The sequence below is a fragment of the Megalobrama amblycephala genome, linkage group LG1 (genome assembly GCF_018812025.1).
Source record: "Megalobrama amblycephala isolate DHTTF-2021 linkage group LG1, ASM1881202v1, whole genome shotgun sequence".
NCBI classification, from domain to species: domain Eukaryota; kingdom Metazoa; phylum Chordata; class Actinopteri; order Cypriniformes; family Xenocyprididae; genus Megalobrama; species Megalobrama amblycephala.
This window is the reverse complement of record NC_063044.1, coordinates 26,039,885-26,057,848: the sequence shown is the minus strand read 5'-3', so window position 1 is coordinate 26,057,848 and position 17,964 is coordinate 26,039,885. Positions and strand designations below refer to the sequence as shown.

Here is a 17,964-nt window from a genome sequence, read left to right as displayed (position 1 = left end):
TATTTATATGTAGCCTTTGCTTTTTTTTTTTTTTTGCTTTTTTTTTTAGAACTGAACTCAGTTGACTAAATATGAAAATAAAGCATCCAACTGAAGCCCAAAAATGAAAGCAGAATATCATAGAAAATAGGCTAGTGCTACACTGTAAAAAATATTCCATAGTTTTTACAAAATAAATTTGGCAGCTGTGGTTGCCAGAATAATTTTGTAAAAATACAGAAAAACGTAAATTTTACAGTATAAAACTGTAATGTACAAACAAGAAAATATGAATGTAAACCAGTAAATTCAATGCACACTACCACTAAAATCTGTTTTGTACCTTTAACATATACTGACCACCACCATAATAATGCAGGTGGTAAAAGAGAAAGCCACATGAAGAATCAGAGTTCATCACAAGTAGCTTTTCCACGAGCTGAATACTAATATTTAGAAGGTGCAAAGATAATTCACGCAAACACAATACACCATCATGGTAACCCACAACACTTGCATAATGCAATAAACATTCATTAAACAACAGAAGATGTAACATAAAACCCTAATGTACATAACTGATAACAAAAACTAAGAAACATGACTATTTAAACAAAATACTTTCAAATGTGGAGTGTCACACAGGGAATTGTGGGAATATCAGTTTACAGTTTTTGACTGTAAATTATATATTGATTTGTTCATTTTTACGTCTAAAAATTTACATTAAATGTCTGGTAAGAGCTTTTACAGTTTTCCCTGTATTTAGTATGGGAACTTACTGTTAATCTATTTACAGTTTTTTTTTCCGTAGTGTTTTTACAAAATTTCACCGTTAAAATCACATTCATTTTTTTACATGTAAATTACAAAAGGGGGGAAAATTCACTATTGTTTCCATCGCCAGTTTGTAAGGTAGCCAAGACAACAGAAAGCCTTGACGCGCTGTGTTACCGTTAGCGGACGTGTGCCGACGAGACAAATAAATATGTTCATTCTTTGCTGAGATATTATTATTATTATTATTATTATTATTAGGCTATTATTATTATTATTATTAGATATTGCCCAAGCATATTTACCCCATCGCCAGCTCTGCTAATGGTCAGCTACCGGGATGGCTGAAGTACTTTTCCATGCCTAGCCAATAAGTCTAGAGTTGTTTCTTTATTCTTTTACTATACATGAATTATCATGATGCACCGATCGAAATTACTGAAAATTTGCAGCCGAAACAGCAATTTACGCGCTTGTCTAGAAGGGAACCTTATATAGCCTACGCAAATTTGTCTAAATTAGAATTTAGACCAGCTAAAATATATTGTTAGACCAAAAATATCTTATCGATTAATTAAGTAATAAAGACATGTAATAAAGTAATAAAGAAATTAAAAAAAAATAATAATAAAAAATACGTCTATTGCTTCAGCCTTATTCAAAGGCCGCGGAAACATGAGTTCGTTTCTTACGCAATCCATTCCACACCCGACGTTCATGGTTTTCTTCCCATTTATTAAATATAGGCAATTGGTTGATGAAACATTGATTGAAATTAAGATACAATTTCTACAAAACGAAATTCACTTTAAAGAAAGACTTAATATAAAACAAAACTTAATGAAGTGGTCAAACTTATGTCTGACCCGCTGCATGTCTCCCAACATTGCGCATCCGTCATGCTATTCAATTATCATAATCAACGAGATGAAATAAAAAAAAAAAAAAATAATAATAATAATAATAATAATAGGCTATAGCCCACTATAAATATGAAACTAAATTTGCTACATTTTATCCCTCTGGCCGACGAACGCGCCTGCGCTTTCTGATGGATTTTTTCCTCATGACAGCTGAAACAACTGAAAACAGGCCTTCCCTCATTTTTGGCGATAGCCTATAGACTAGTGCAAGACTACAAATGGTCTACTTGTATTTGTGTACGCTCACAATAACAACAAACCATTGTACTTTTGTAAAATAAAATAAATAAATTAAAAAAACTGCGTGCGCTTTCAGCTGCCTCTCTACTAGAATCTTTCTGGAACGTCTCAGAAATTTTACTTAAACTCAGAGAATAATTGTAGCCTACCTAAAGAAAAAAAAAAACATTTTTCGATAAGAAATTCATAGGTCTGTTTTAAATAAGAGGCGATCTTTCCGCTGGAACGTGTTGTTTCTGAAATCATGGCCAGTGCTCGTTGCCGCTGTTATCAGTTCTCTTGGCGCTCGTGCACACGCGCAGTTTTCACACAGACAATCGAGCGTTTCGTTCTGGTAAAAGCACAAAACAAAATGCACACAACGTGTCCTTGCTCTTGATGTACAATCACTGATGAACACCTTTGGTTTTAATGAGTAAATAGCCTATAGTTATTCCTGCCTGCCGGTATTTAGTCTGCGATATCAAAATCACTAAACATTATAGCATATATACTAGCCTAATATTATTCAATAATAACATCAAATGTTATTAACCTTTATTTTTTCTAATCAAACCAGTTTCAGAACGTTTATAATACAGAAGGAACGCTGGAACAGAAACGTTAAAATACCGATTCTGCTCGGAGTGGAGTGATTTATTATTATTATTATTATTATTTCGTTTTTAAGCCCTGGTATAAAGTTTAGTAAAATGTTGATAAATTGTGCAGTCTTATACTGGTATCCCAGATTTCAATATTTGGTAGTTTAAATGCCTGCCTGAGGTCTCTGTGAAAGTTTTAAAGCAGTTTTAAAGCAGTCTCATGTGCCGCTTTCAGACCGGTCACGTCCGTAACGGAAAACTGTCACATCCGTAACGTTGTTTTTTCCTCATTTATGCGGACACGAAAAATGAAATACAATTATTATTTTATGCTCTGTGGAGAGCCAACCCTTCTTCATTAGGTGGGCAGTATTACTTTTGGTTTGCGCAATATAATTCGCAGAATTCTTAAAAAATATGTTGTCACCCAAAACTTAGTGACTTTTTTTGTCACGTCCGTAACGCTGTATATTTCCCTCATCTAAAATATAAAACAATTGTATAGACTGACATTTTTCTAATGTCTGGACTCCTTTAGTAAGGGATTATGAATATATAAATAGACGGTTTAATATGTTGCTATTAAATGCATTCTTTGAGCGTTTATATTTCAAGTTTTGACTCCAAATGTCACGTCCATAACGCTGGAATTGCCCCAGCATAGTTTGTGCTGAATACAGTGTAATGACACTTTTGTCATTTATATGTTTATGAACAACACAAATGTCAGAGCATGTCAAAACTTCTCCAGGCCCCAAATCAGCCTCAGACTCCAGAGGGTTAACTCCAAATCATCGACTCTGAAAAACCCTTCTCTCCATTTGAAGTCAACAAGCAAGTACCACCACATTCTAACACTGAGCTGGTGCATTAAATTAATGATTCATAGTTCGTTCAGGTCAGGTCTTTTAAAGTGCATATTTTGCTAAAAATCATGCTCATCATTTCATTCTCTCTCAAAACTCTTTCTCTCATGTCCTTTCTTTCTGCAACGTGTATGAATGTTTGCGTGTGTTTGCGTGTTTGTGTTAGATCAGTTTGTGTTAGAATAAATAAAGTCTCTTGTAGATTTTAAAAGAAAGTGTCTTGTATTATGTGCTCGAAAATGTAATGTCTTAAACTGTCAATCTTAAAGTTACCGCACTCTAATTAGAGTTTTTACGATAGTGGATATTAATATCCGCTACAAGAGCTTATTATGGCCTGAGCAGATGAACGCTGTATGATTCAGTTGCTCGGCTGTAAACTAAATGACTCTTTATAATTCACTATAAATCAATTATTTAATTCGAGCTGAATTCATTCCTAAAACGAGTTCCCTTGAAAGGAAACCAAATCTTAAAACCAAACCACTTAAATCATTTATTAAGTGTAAGTAAATGATTAATAAACTATTTAAACATTCATTTATACATCTTATTATTTAGACATATAATAATAGTTACTTAGTATGTTAATAAATGCTTTATTAACACATATTCCTATTGCAATTCATGATTAATTCAGATAATTATAAAATATTTAGAAGTGTTTAGTTAACAATTTTTGTGAGCTCATCTAAAGTGAGGACTATTTATGCTTTGTAAAGCTTTTATAAATGAGATTTAAAGGTTCAGTGATCTTCTGCAGTGCTGTTCTCTTATGTTTTAAAGTTAGTACTGAGGTAGTTTTGACACTAGGAATATGTGTTAATAAAGCATTTATTAACACACTGAGTAACTAATACTATATGTCTGAATATTGAGATGCATAAATGTACATTTAAATATTTTATTAATCATTTACTTACACTTCACAAATTATCTTATGAACCACTGACAACTCCTAAATTACTGGTTTGTGAATAATGTAATACATAATTTAGAAATAATAAATTGATCATTAATAAAGTATGAAAATACAATCATTAAACTCATTATAGATATGCTTATAAATCAAGAACAAAGCATTTATAGTTGTATTTATAAATGGCTTACTAATGTCTATTAATGCTTTATAAATGATGAATTAACTATTTACTAGTGTTTAACTAATGCTTAACTTATGCTTAATTGTGTGTTACCCATTTTATTTGTCAGGTAAAAGTGTATCATGCCAATTACACAAATAACCAATTAGAAGCCAATTCAGAAATCAGAAATAAGTCAAGTCAAGTCAAGTCACCTTTATTTATATAGCGCTTTTTACAATGCAGATTGTGTCAAAGCAGCTTTACATTGATAACTGGTACATAATTTGGCTGCACAGCAGCTCTTAAATAATAGTGTCAATGCAGGCAGATCAAAGTACTGTTGAATAAATGTCAAGAATACTATTGAATATCAAATGTCAAGTGTGTTTTTAAGACACGCACCCATCACTGTACGGGGTTTCTGGCTACAGAAGATCCCACATGACTGCTTTGCACTTTACCTTATATACACAGACCAGAACAAAAGGGTTGTAATTTTTTACTACACCAACACCTGTTTTAGGGGGAGAGGAGTGGGTTTTCACAACACCACTCAAAAAGAGGACTAAATTCTCCTTAGTTTTCAACCTTCTTCATAATACCAGTGACTGCTGTGAATTTGAGACCATTTTACCAACCGCACTGAGACATTTAAAATGATACCAAACATGAAAGGAAAAAACAATAGATATACCAGATACATTATACATCTTGGAGAACTTTCAGTAACTTGTGTCAGGGGGAAAGGAAGGAGGGCTTGTGTATGTGTATGTTTCCTGTAGACAAGTGAGGACAGTTTAGGGCAAGGCGTTGTCCTATGCTATTTCTCTGAGTTTTATTGATTTATTGCAGGGTGCTTGATCTCAGTTTTTGTCTAAAACTGAAAATCAAGTCTTACAGAACCAATAGTTTTTTTCTAAATATTAGAAATGAGGTCTTTATAGGTGTATAACATAGAACAATAACAAATAATAGATGCAGAGGTATGCATACGTCCCTATAAAAGAAGACCATTGTTTTTTCCTATATATTTGAAAGTAGGTGTTTATAGGCCTTTGAAGTCAAATAATGTGAAATATCTCCAAAATGCTGCAGTAAAATGAACTCATATGAGGTATGCATACTCTATGGGACGCCCCCTATAGAAACAGACCATTTGTTTTTTCTACTTATTTGAAATGAGGTGTTTATAGGCCTTTGAAGTTGAATAATGTGAAATATCTCCAAAATGCTGCAGTAAAATGTACTCATATGAGGTATGCATACTCTATGGGACGTCCCCTATAGAAACAGACCATTTTGTTTTTCTACTTATTTGAAATGAGGTGTTTATAGGCCTTTGAAGTTGAATAATGTGGCATATCTCCAAAATGTTGCAGTAAAATGTACTCATATGGGGTATGCACACTCTATGGGACGTCCCCTATAGAAACAGACCATTTGTTTTTTCTACTTATTTGAAATGAGGTGTTTATAGGCCTTTGAAGTTGAATAATGTGGCATATCTCCAAAATGTTGCAGTAAAATGTACTCATATGAGGTATGCATACTCTATGGACGCCCCTATAGAAACAGACCATTTGTTTTTTCTACTTATTTGAAATGAAGTCTTTATAGGCCTCCAAAGTCAAATAATGTGGCATACCTCCAAAATGCTGCAGTAAAATGTACTCATATGAGGTATGCATACTCTATGGGACGCCCCCTATAGAAACAGACCATTTGTTTTTTCTACTTATTTGAAATGAAGTCTTTATAGGCCTCCAAAGTCAAATAATGTGGCATACCTCCAAAATGCTGCAGTAAAATGTACTCATATGAGGTATGCATACTTTATGGGATGTCTCCTATAGAAACAAACAATTAGTTTTTTCTACTTATTTGAAATGAGGTGTTTATAGGCCTTTGAAGTCGAATAATCTGGCATATCTCCGAAATGCTGCATGAAAAAAGTACTCATATGGGGTATGCATACTCTATGGGGCGTCCCCTATAGAAACAGACCATTTGTTTTTTCTACTTATTTGAAATGAGGTGTTTATAGGCCTTTGAAGTTGAATAATGTGGCATATCTCCAAAATGCTGCAGTAAAATGTAATCATATGAGGTATGCATACTCTATGGGACGTCCCCTATAGAAACAGACCATTTGTTTTTTCTACTTATTTGAAATGAAGTCTTTATAGGCCTCCAAAGTCAAATAATGTGGCATACCTCCAAAATGCTGCAGTAAAATGTACTCATATGAGGTATGCATACTTTATGGCAGTGGTCACCAACCTTTTTAAGCCCAAGATCCCTGACCTCGACCTTTTTGAAAGACAAGATCTACTAAAAGACAGCCCAGATAGAATTTAGTATTTTTTTCGTGGTCAATGTAGATTCTGATTTATTTATTTATTTTTACAAGCAAATTGGCCGATTCTGATACTGGTTGCAGATATTTATTATTAATATTATTATAATAAACAAAAATACATAGCCATTTCAAATTAGAGGGAACCACTGCTTTTTAATCACAATCCAAACAAAGATGCTACGCACGTTGCATGAGCAGTTGTTTTTTATTTGAATTAGATTTAATTTCAAGATTTAAAGCAAAAACAGAACAGTCTGACTTTATCTTTGTGAAATTACAAATGCTACACACACAAAAAAAGCATGAAACAAAAACAGTAGGCTGAATGAGGCGCAGATTCACTCTCTGACAGCAGATGGCGCTTATGGAGCAGCAGTGATAGGCTACAGCGTTTCCTTGGTTACCGCTGTAAACAAAGCTGAAATGCGCTAATAATTAGCTACTTTATTCGGAGGTAAGAGGAAAATAAAATGCCATTGCCATCGAAATCTTCCTGAAGACTGATCTCCTTTTAGAGATGAATTCATAATCCCTCACCCCCAATTCAATATTTATATTTTCTTCCTATATTTCGAGCATCATGAACAGTGAGCTGCTCTGCCTGCTACAGAATGTTCTCCTCTTCGCGTCCGACTTCAGCGTCTCTGGCCTCTTGTTAACGGCCTTTTACAGACTCAGACATAATGTGGGCTATTTACCTTTATCTGTCTGTCCCAGTAGCTCCAGAAAATAACATAAAACTAAACACAAAAATACAATACAAAGACTGGAGAAATGTAATGTATTTTTGTACTTATATTTCTGTTATTTTCGCGAGCTACTGGAACAGTGATAAAGATCGACCAGTCGATCGCGATCGACGGGTTGGCGACCACTGCTTTATGGGATGTCTCCTATAGAAACAAACCATTAGTTTTTTCTACTTATTTGAAATGAGGTGTTTATAGGCCTTTGAAGTCGAATAATCTGGCATATCTCCGAAATGCTGCAGTAAAATGTACTCATATGGGGTATGCATACTCTATGGGGCGTCCCCTATAGAAACAGACCATTTGTTTTTTCTACTTATTTGAAATGAGATGTTTATAGGCCTTTGAAGTCGAATAATGTGGCATATCTCCAAAATAGAAACATATGAGGTAGACCTATGGGATCCCCTTGAAACAAACCATTATTTTTTTCTACTTATTTGAAATGAGGTGTTTATAGGCCTTTGAAGTCGAATAATGTGGCATATCTCCAAAATGCTGCAGTAAAATGTACTCATATGGGGTATGCATACTCTATGGGACGCCCCCTAGAAACTGACCATTACTTTTTTCCTTATTTGAAAAAGTCTTTATAGGCCTCAAAGTCAAATAATGTGGCATATCTCCGAAATGCTGCAGTAAAATGTACTCATATGAGTATGCATACTCTATGTATACTCTATGGGACGAATATCTCCCCTATAGAAACAAACCATTATTTTTTTCTACTTATTTGAAATGAGGTGTTTATAGGCCTTTGAAGTCGAATAATGTGGCATATCTCCAAAATGCTGCAGTAAAATGTACTCATATGAGGTATGCATACTCTATGGGACGCCCCCTATAGAAACTGACCATTACTTTTTTCTACTTATTTGAAAAGGAGTCTTTATAGGCCTCCAAAGTCAAATAATGTGGCATATCTCCAAAATGCTGCAGTAAAATGTACTCATATGAGGTATGCATACTCTATGGGACGTCCCCTATAGAAACAGACCATTTGTTTTTTCTACTTATTTGAAATGAGGTGTTTATAGGCCTTTGAAGTGGAATATCTCCATAATGCTTCAGTAAAAAGGATAGATATGAGGTATGCATACTCTATGGGAAGTCCTCTATAGAAATAGACCTTTGTTTTTTCTACTTATTTGAAATGAGGTGTTTATAGGCCTTTGAAGTCGAATAATGTGGCATATCTCCAAACAGCTGCAGTAAAATGTACTCATATAAGGTATGCATACTGTATGGGACGTCCCCTATAGAAACAGACCATTGGTATTTTCTACTTATTTAAAATGAAGTCTTTATAGGCCTAATCAGACAGTAATCCTTATGCAGTAAGACAGTAACACAATTTAATTCAAGAGTAATTGTCATATATATATATATATATATATATATATATATATATATATATATATATATATATGAAAATAACAACAGAGAGATAGAAAGAAATATTAGAAGGATAGACATTACAAAGAAAAAGGAAAGAGATATATTAGAAAAAAGGAAGATATAGTACAAGAAAAAAGAAAGATATGTTAAGAGAAAGAAAGAAATATTAGAAAGAAAGACATTAGAAAGAAAAAAAGAAATAGATATATTAGAAAAAAGAAAGATATAGTAAGAGCAAGAAACATTAGAAAGAAAAAAGAAAGAGATGGATATATAATCGAAAGAAAATAGATATATTAGAAAGAAAGAAAGAAAGAAAGAAAGAAAGAAATGTTTTATATATTAGACTGAATATAGATATATAAATAGATAGATAGATAGATAGATAGATAGATAGATAGATAGATAGATAGATAGATAGGGACAACTCAAGCGCTCTGAAAGCGCGTTCTCTCTCTGCTGTTCCTGAAATTACCGTATTTATAGTAATAGGCGCACACACTTTTTTTTTTTTTTTGGCGGCTGGCTTGACCGTGTATTTTCAAACTGCGGCTGGCTTGACCGCAGTGATTTACTGAATCATATGAATGTTTTGGTGCTGCATACAAACATGTGCCATAAACCACCACACAAAAACTCAAAAAGGAGATATCAAGCCGAAATATCGCTCTCCGTTTGTTAAATAAAATAAAATAAAGTTTGTTAACTGGTAGACTACAACTCACCTCCCAATAGCAGCACTTTTCTCCGGTTCTTTCAGGATCGCGTAGGCCATTAGATTAGCCGGTTGTCGTCGCCATCACGGTCAGGCTGCGATGTCACTTGATTGAACTGGTCAGAATTCCCAAGATTGAGCGATGTATTGCGCTTTCAGTGTTTTATTAAATAAATTATACATTGCGACATTATACTTCACCTGAGTGACTGAGCGAGGAGATTCAGACGACGACCGTGACGTCAGCAGCTCTGATTGGCTGAAGGCAGTGAGCAACAAAATCTGATTGGTCACAGACCAAGTTGAAGAGACATTTGAATTCCGATAAGTTTAACCACTCGACATATTTTTTCGCATGTAACATTACTTGTGCTGCTGGTGTGTTGTTTAATATAGATTTGTGTGTACGATTGTAAAATGATTCTGCCAGTGTAAACTTAATAAACATTTACACATATTTGGAAATTGCATAGGCTACACTGCATATACTAAATGGGCTTGTAATGCATTCATACTGAAATAAATAAGCACAAGTAATATTATGAATTCCAAGGATGAATAAGTAAACTTACAAAATATACTCAAATTTAACTTTAGATACACTACAACTTCAGGATATTAAATAATGCATTTTTTAAATATACTTTCAGTGCATTGTTACAACTGATCATTTTCAGCACACTGTTAAAATATACCTCAAATATATTTTTATAAAGTCCAAATAAATACACTTTTAAAAAATAAACTGAACTTACACTTCAAGTATATTTTTCTAAAATATATTTTTTAGAAAATATACTAAAGTACAATTATTTTAAAGTGTGTTAAAAGTTGCATTGTGAAAATATGATACTAATATACTTTTTATATATTTAATGATAGTACATTTTTTGTTAGTATATTTGCAGTGTACTATAGAAAATGGGAATATATTTAAAATACAATAAAGTATACTTTTTTTTCACTAGGGTTCAAGTAGTAGTATAACATTTAAGTATTATAACATGGATCCATTAAGAACAAATATGAATTAACAATGAACAATAGTTCTATATTAATAAATTAATACATTATATGATGTATAAAGTGTTGCGTTAGTTTATGTCATGGACATTCTATGACACTCAATGCATTCTCATGTTGATGAATTGAATTTTATTATCTTTTTACATTTATATTAATCTTATCCTCTAGGTTTTTTTGTTGCCGAGACAAATGTAGTGAAGACAGTGTCGGTGACCGAAGGAGATTCAGCCACTCTGGACTCTGAGGTTTCTGAAATACAGGGAGACGACAGCATAGAGTGGACGTTTGGAAGCATTCGTGTGGCTAGAATGAAGGGAAGGAATGGTATCTTTTCTATGCAGTACAGTAATGATTGGAAATTCGCAGGCAGAGTCCAGCTCCATAATCAAACTGGATCTCTCACCATTAGAAACAGCAAATCTGTACACAGTGGAGTTTATGATCTAAGCATCACGGTCGGAAGTGTGGAGTCAACCAAGAGTTACAGGTTTACAGTTTATGGTGAGTAGATTATTATATGCATACAGTATTACTACATCATTGTAATTTACCCATAATGATGTTTCAGAATGCACTTTTAATTTTTGTCTTGTTTATTTGTTTGTTTTTGATCAGCTATTTATGTCATTGGTTTTTCAGTGTAATCCTAAAACTTTGAATCAATTATAAATATTATGATGACTGTAGTACACGCATCAGCACTGAGTTTTGCGTGATGATATATGCTGACATGAAAATAATTCACTGACTGCCATCTTAAAGTCAGCAGATATTATATTACTGTCAATTTTCTTTTCTTTTTTGTGCTTTTCAGCTCCTCTGTCCTCTCCAGTAATCTTCGTTGACGCTTTACAATGTTTGTCATCATCAGAAAGATCATCCAAATTTGTGCTGTTGTGTTCAGTGTTGGATGTGAGTCACGCGACTCTCTCCTGGTACAAAGGAAACAGTTTATTGTCCAGCGTCAGTGCATCTGATCTCAGCGTCAATCTCTCTCTTCCTCTGGAGGTGGAATATCAGGATAGAAACACCTACAGCTGTGTGATCAACAATCCCATCAGCAACCAGACCAAACATCTGGACATCAGTGATCTCCATTGGTTAATTTCAGGTCTGGTGTGATATTAGCTTTTTTCAATAGTGTTCAATAGAGTTACTGAGCTGATCGGAGCTGAATTCACTTTCTTTCTTTAGAATCTGACAACAATTGTGGCACTGCTGAAGCTGTGATCCGATTGGTCGTCTCAGCTCTGATGGGCGTGGCTGCTGTGTTGGCATGTGTTGTTCTGGTTTATGACATCAAATCCAGAACAGGATAGGAGAAAAAACAAAACAAAATCAAACATCAGGACAATCAAAAACATGTTGTTAAAGGCACAATATGTAAATGAAAATGTCCTAAATTTCTTTCCTTTTTATAAGTAGAGTAAATTCAGTTTGATTGGGACACTTTTTTTCATCTGACTAAAATGTGTCCCAATAAACCTGAATTTACCCTACTTTTCTGAAATATTTTAGCACTTTTTCAAAAATGTACAGAAACTAGACAGAGATATTTTTGTGTATTCTTATTGATAATGGTGCATTATATATTTTGATGCAAAATTTGATGCCCATAAAGCAAAGAAAATAGTATACGGAATATAAATAAAAAAGCATTGTTGTAGTCTAATTTTTGCATACTCTTGTACAGGGCTGAGTTTTACGGTTATAAAGAAATATTGGAATGCAGCAGGCCCAAATTAAGAGCCTCTTGTTTTCATGTTATCTTGCGTAACCTTGTTCCAGAGCAATCAATCCTCTTCTGCAAAGTATAGAACAGCCTGCATCAGATCACCAACAGAGAGTGTGAGGATAACTGAGTGAATGTATAAAATGCTCATGTGAATAAAGCCTGTGAATTCTTATGTTGTGTTTGTTTTATGTCTAATGAGATCCAATGACTTATGCACCTGGATCCTGTCAGTCAACATTAGTGCACCACCCTCAGGCTGAATCATGCAAGAACACTAGATTTCTGCCATGTGTTCAGTGATTGTAAAACAGTTATTCATAATTTCTATTACCTAGACTCTGGCACACCTAAATGTATGGTCAAAAGCTGCTACTGGATTAACCATTGGAAAGTTTAACATACTAATCACTGAACACACGCAGAAGCTACAGAGCCCCTAAAAGGGACGTGGTGGTGGAAAAATTTGGGATGGGAGGAAAAATATTTTTTTCAAATCTTTTGCATTCCCTCGCAAATATATAATCGTTCCCTTGCTGTGAGCTCGGACAAACACTTCCTCTTTAATGTCCCGCTGGCTGGCAGTAGTGTTTCAGTTAGTAACATATGTTAATAATGCTCACAATAATGCGCAGCTCTTAGAGTTTGAACTTGTTGGACTGAATTTGGTGACAGCACAGTGTGTTACAGTGAAGTTATTGAGTATTTTTTATAATATAAATTGAGCAAAAGTGTTTTGGGTTTTGCACTTTTCAGACGGTCCCTTCAGACGTGTATCTCCGCCGCCTGCTCATAGAGACTAATTTATATATTATAAAGCACATTTGTGGACAATTGGGTTGTTATAGCTCATTGTCTAGGTTACTGTGATTGGAAGTAACTGCATTTGTGTTTTAACAACGTTTAGCTCACGAGTTATTAATCCGGGAAGCTCGAATCTGTGAATATATTGCCAATTTTACTGAACTGCTTGACATAAGCACTGATTGCATTTCTTTATATTTGAGTCCAAAAAGTTCAAACTCTATGAGCTGTGCATTATTTGTGAGCATTATTAACGTATGGAACTATACTGAAACACTACTACCAGCCAGCGGGACATTAAAGAGGAAGGCTGCGTCCGAAACCGCCTAATTCTATCATAATATAAAACGTTTGTTTAGTAAGTATCATCATTAAAATAGTTATTTATCTAAAGTATTGATTAATGGGGAGAGCATCTCTTTTAAACAATCATGATGCTAATACGTGTATTAAAATAAGACACAAAAAATGGGAATGACTAAAACATTTTACATCCACATAAAAGCGAGATGCGAAACTGAGCCGCGACACCAGCAGATGTTGCTCGTTCACGTACACAATCACGCGCACCACACGGAAGCGCGCAGACTTTTCTGCTTGGCTCACCGCAAATTATCTACACTTAATATTTAAGATAATGAAACGTTAAACACGCGATTCTGTCATGTTTTTCAGACATTAAAGCCGTGCGGATTTCAAACGGTTGAAGAAAATGATTCCCGCGCTTGTTTTTTTCTATTTATGTTTTTTCCCTCTGGTTGGTGAGTTTTAAATGTATTTATGGCTTCAGTTTGAGTACATATTAGATAGGCTATTGTAAAAAAAAAATAACGTTTACGTTAGACATTTACATTTAATTTTTACCTCAGAAACAGATAAGATAGAAGTGCCAGTGATGGCGGGAGATTCCCTCACTCTCCGCACCGGTCTGACTGAAATTCCGAGCGATGGTGATATCGAGTGGTGGTTTGGATCGAGCAGAACCTTGATAACCAAAATAGCGAAGGGGAAAATTACATATGGTGTCGATAAGAGATTAACAGAAAGTCTGCAGATCGAAAGACAAACTGGAGATCTCACTATCACAAACGTCAGTGATGAACACAATGGAGTTTATGAACTAAATATCAATGATGCATTCGCCAACAAATTCAGTGTCACTGTTTATGGTGAGTATATATAAATAGTACTAAATCGTTTTCTTGGGTTTGTTTATTTTTTGTTTACCTAGCTTATTTACTGTATCTTCAGCTCCTCTACCTGTTCCTGTCATCACCAAATACTCTCCTCAATGTTCATCATCATCTTCATCAGCGTCCAAAAGTGTGCTGTTGTGTTCAGTGTTGGATGTGAGTCACGTGACTCTCTCTTGGTACAAAGGAAGCAGTTTATTGTCCAACATCAGCGTGTCTGATTTCAGCATCAGCATCTCTCTACCTCTGGAGGTGGAACGTCAGGATAAAAACACCTACAGATGTGTGCTGAACAATCCCATCAGCAACCAGACTCAACATCTGGACATCAGTGGACTCTGTCAGACTCGCTCAGGTAGTGGTGATACCTCCTCACTTTCTTTTTAACAAGACAAATCAGTGAGTAGAGAGGCCAAAGTCTGTTTAAAAGAGTGCATTTTTTACACAAGTGCCCATTTCTTTCTACAGACGGTGACCACGACTGGACCGAAGCCGTAATCCGATTGGTCATCGCTGCTGTGATGGGCGTGGCTGCAGTTGCTGCTGTTGTTGTGCTGGTTTATGATATCAGGTCCAGAAGAATTGAACTGGAGTGGAAAATTAAGTTCATCAAACAGTAATAAAACAGGAATAAACAGTCTCTCTTTCATTTGTTTTAACATTTATATGAATATCAGTGTTCATAATGATAATTGTGCATTACTTAATTTTAGATTCTGATACTAATCCATTATAAGTGACAACATTTAATAAAAGTCATAAAATAATCCTTTGCAATGCCATTTTGTCTTGTAAGCACTCTGTAACAGCGCTTCGTCACGTCAAACATCAATGTTTGAGATGACCAATCAAATCAAAGAAGGTGGACTAGACTCTAAAATGCTGGGTTAAAACTTAAAATCAACCATTTGTGGGTTATTTATTTGGACAGACATACATATTTTGACCCAGCTTGTTGGGTTTTATACATTGACCCATTTGCTTGAGTTGTTTTCTGATGGGCCAGTCAACCTGAAATTAAAGATTTTTCATTTTAAATAATAAAAACACACTCTAAAATCTGTTATATGTGGCCCTGGACCACAAAACCAAGTTGCACGGGTATATTTGTAGCAATAGCCAACAAAACATCGTAAGGGTCAAAATTATCGATATTTTTTTTAAAATGCCAAAAATCATTAGGATATTAAGTAATGATCATGTTCCATGAAGATATTTTGTTAATTTCCTACCGTAAATATATCAAAGATTTATTTTTGTGAGTGGATATGCATTGTTAAGGACTTAATTTGGATGATTTTAAAGGCGATTTTCTCAATATTTTGCATTTTTGCACCCTCAGACTCCAGATTTTCAAATAGATGTATCTCGGCCAAATATTGTCCTCCTAACAAACCATATCAATGGAAAGCATTTAAAAAAAATTGCCCCTTGTGACTGGTTTTGTGGTACAGGGTCACATATAAAACAGGAACAGTTCATATACAATATTTTTCATTCAAATGGCAAGTCAGTCTTTAACAATCATAATATACTCACATATTTAGTAAATGTTTTAGGAAGCAAGCAGCAAGAGCAGCCAATGGGAATCTGCCTCTTCAGAATAATACTGAACAAAAAAAATAACAGCGCCTCTACCAGTTTTAGCTGTGTGTTCAAAGGTAAAAGCACTAAAAATTAGTCATAGCCTTTCTTTGGAAACAAGCAATAAACACAGGTTACTGCTTGGAGGTGTTATTTAAAGTCAATGAATAAAAACCTGGATGCGAAACTGAGACACAACATTAGTATTTCAGATCTTTTGCCCTTATCATCGCAATGCTGATTGGCTGAGGAGTTTTCCCCCATTTAGCTCAAAAACAACAATCATAAAATACTCACTTTTTTAGTAAATGTTATAGGATGTGAGCAGCCATTGGGAATCTGTGGAAGGAAAACTTGATGTCAGTAGGCTGTTCTGGTTCATTAAACGAGAATTTATACAGTAATAATTTGTTAGAAATACAAGTCTAATACAAAGATGTTTAGCTTAAGATGGCTTTCTCTCAGAACAGAATACAAAATGGCTGTTGAGCCCATAAATTATCGTTTAATAAACCAGAACAGCCTACTGACACCAGTTTTCCTCCCACAGATTCCCATTGGATGCTCACATCCTATAACATTTACTAAAAAAAAGTGAGTATTTTATGATTGTTAGTTTTTCAGCGCTGGATATGAGGGGATTAATCATTTGTATTGACAGTAAAAATGACCCAGCTGCTAAGTTACAGAACTTCTACCCAGCACCTGGATAAAAATATATAAAAAAATAACCCAATAAAATTACCAAACAAGTTGAACTCAGCAAAAGATGTTTTATTGTTTGGTCACTAGGGGGCGCTCCAGCGTCAAATCTGAGGTCAAAAACCGTGTGAATGCAGTGTAGTAAAAATACTATGTAGTTTCATATGATTTTAAACAAAAACCGTAGATATAGATAGACGGTTCACTCCTATTACATGTGAATGGGAGAAACTGCAATGCACAATATGGCAGAATAGACCTCTTTGGAGCAGACGTCACAATTACGTCACTTGCAGCTGCGCGCGCATAGTGGTTGCAGAAAAATAGCGGTAGCAATTGGAGGAAAATGTGCAAAATCCACAGAATAAGAGAAAAACGTTTTGTTGTGCCTCTGGATGTTGGAATCGGAATGCAAAAAAATATAGTCTTCATTTTAAAGAAAACCATCGTTGAAAACGTCCTTTGAAGCTAAACGGAGACGTTTCACAGACTGGACTGATGACATCTGCAAGGATTAGTCTACTATTAAAGCAGGAATTTGATGTAAACAGTAAGTCTACATAATATTCACATATACAGTTCAGAGGACATACATACATAGCAGTTACAGCATGAAATAATATTTAAACCTATAACATTTTACATAGATAACTTTTAAACATAGTCTATAAAATTTTTATTTCACAATTCTGACTTTTTTCTTGCATTTGCGTGTTTATGACTCCCAGTTCGGCCATTATAAATCGCAATTGTGAGTTTATTTCACAATTCTGAGGGGAAAAAAGTCAGAGTTGCGGGATAAATTGCAATTCAGAAAACGAGTATAACGAGTTACAGGATAACGAGCATATCTCACAATTCTGTTTTTCTTTGTAAGAAATGTGAGATATAAACTCAGGTTTGCGAGAAATAAAAGTCAGAATTGTGAGATATAAACTCAAAATTAACTTTTTTTAATTCTTTTATTTCGTGGGTTCCATAGACTGCTACTGCTCAACTGTCATTTTCTGCAACCAGGTAGGCTCCGCCCATAAAAAACGTCATCGCTGTTTGCAAACACCAAATTGGTCTATAGGTTCCACCTTCTAAGTAAAAGAGCCAATCACTTATTGGTAAAGTCATTGCGTCACTGCAGCTGTTATTAGAAGCTCCGGTTACCATAGAAACCTGAGACGAGCGCTTAGGACTGCACATGCGCATTGGCTGGTCTAGCCTGAAAAATGCTTTTTTAACATTATTTGAGCATAA

At 34.7% G+C, this 17,964-nt stretch overlaps 2 protein-coding genes across 3 annotated transcripts; both read left to right on the top strand.

Moving 5' to 3' along the window:
* The first annotated feature begins 10,726 nt into the window (after window positions 1–10,726).
* LOC125265951 (SLAM family member 9-like) lies at window positions 10,727–12,365 on the top strand. 2 transcript variants are annotated; one of them, XM_048186503.1, is made up of 3 exons: window positions 10,727–11,202; window positions 11,516–11,812; window positions 11,896–12,365. In XM_048186503.1, the coding sequence occupies exons 1-3, from the start codon at window positions 11,010–11,012 to the stop codon at window positions 12,018–12,020; spliced, it is 615 nt and encodes a 204-aa protein (XP_048042460.1). In that variant the 5' UTR covers window positions 10,727–11,009; the 3' UTR covers window positions 12,021–12,365. The 2 variants fall into 2 exon arrangements, with proteins under 2 accessions (XP_048042460.1, XP_048042462.1); XM_048186505.1 differs by having other exon boundaries at window positions 10,797–11,202; window positions 11,905–12,365.
* A 1,435-nt stretch (window positions 12,366–13,800) lies between these two features.
* Window positions 13,801–15,070, top strand: LOC125265935. The gene is made up of 4 exons (XM_048186502.1): window positions 13,801–13,998; window positions 14,107–14,406; window positions 14,489–14,785; window positions 14,899–15,070. Exons 1-4 carry the CDS (start codon window positions 13,950–13,952, stop codon window positions 15,048–15,050), a joined length of 798 nt encoding a protein of 265 aa, XP_048042459.1. The 5' UTR covers window positions 13,801–13,949; the 3' UTR covers window positions 15,051–15,070.
* Window positions 15,071–17,964: the final 2,894 nt, after the last annotated feature.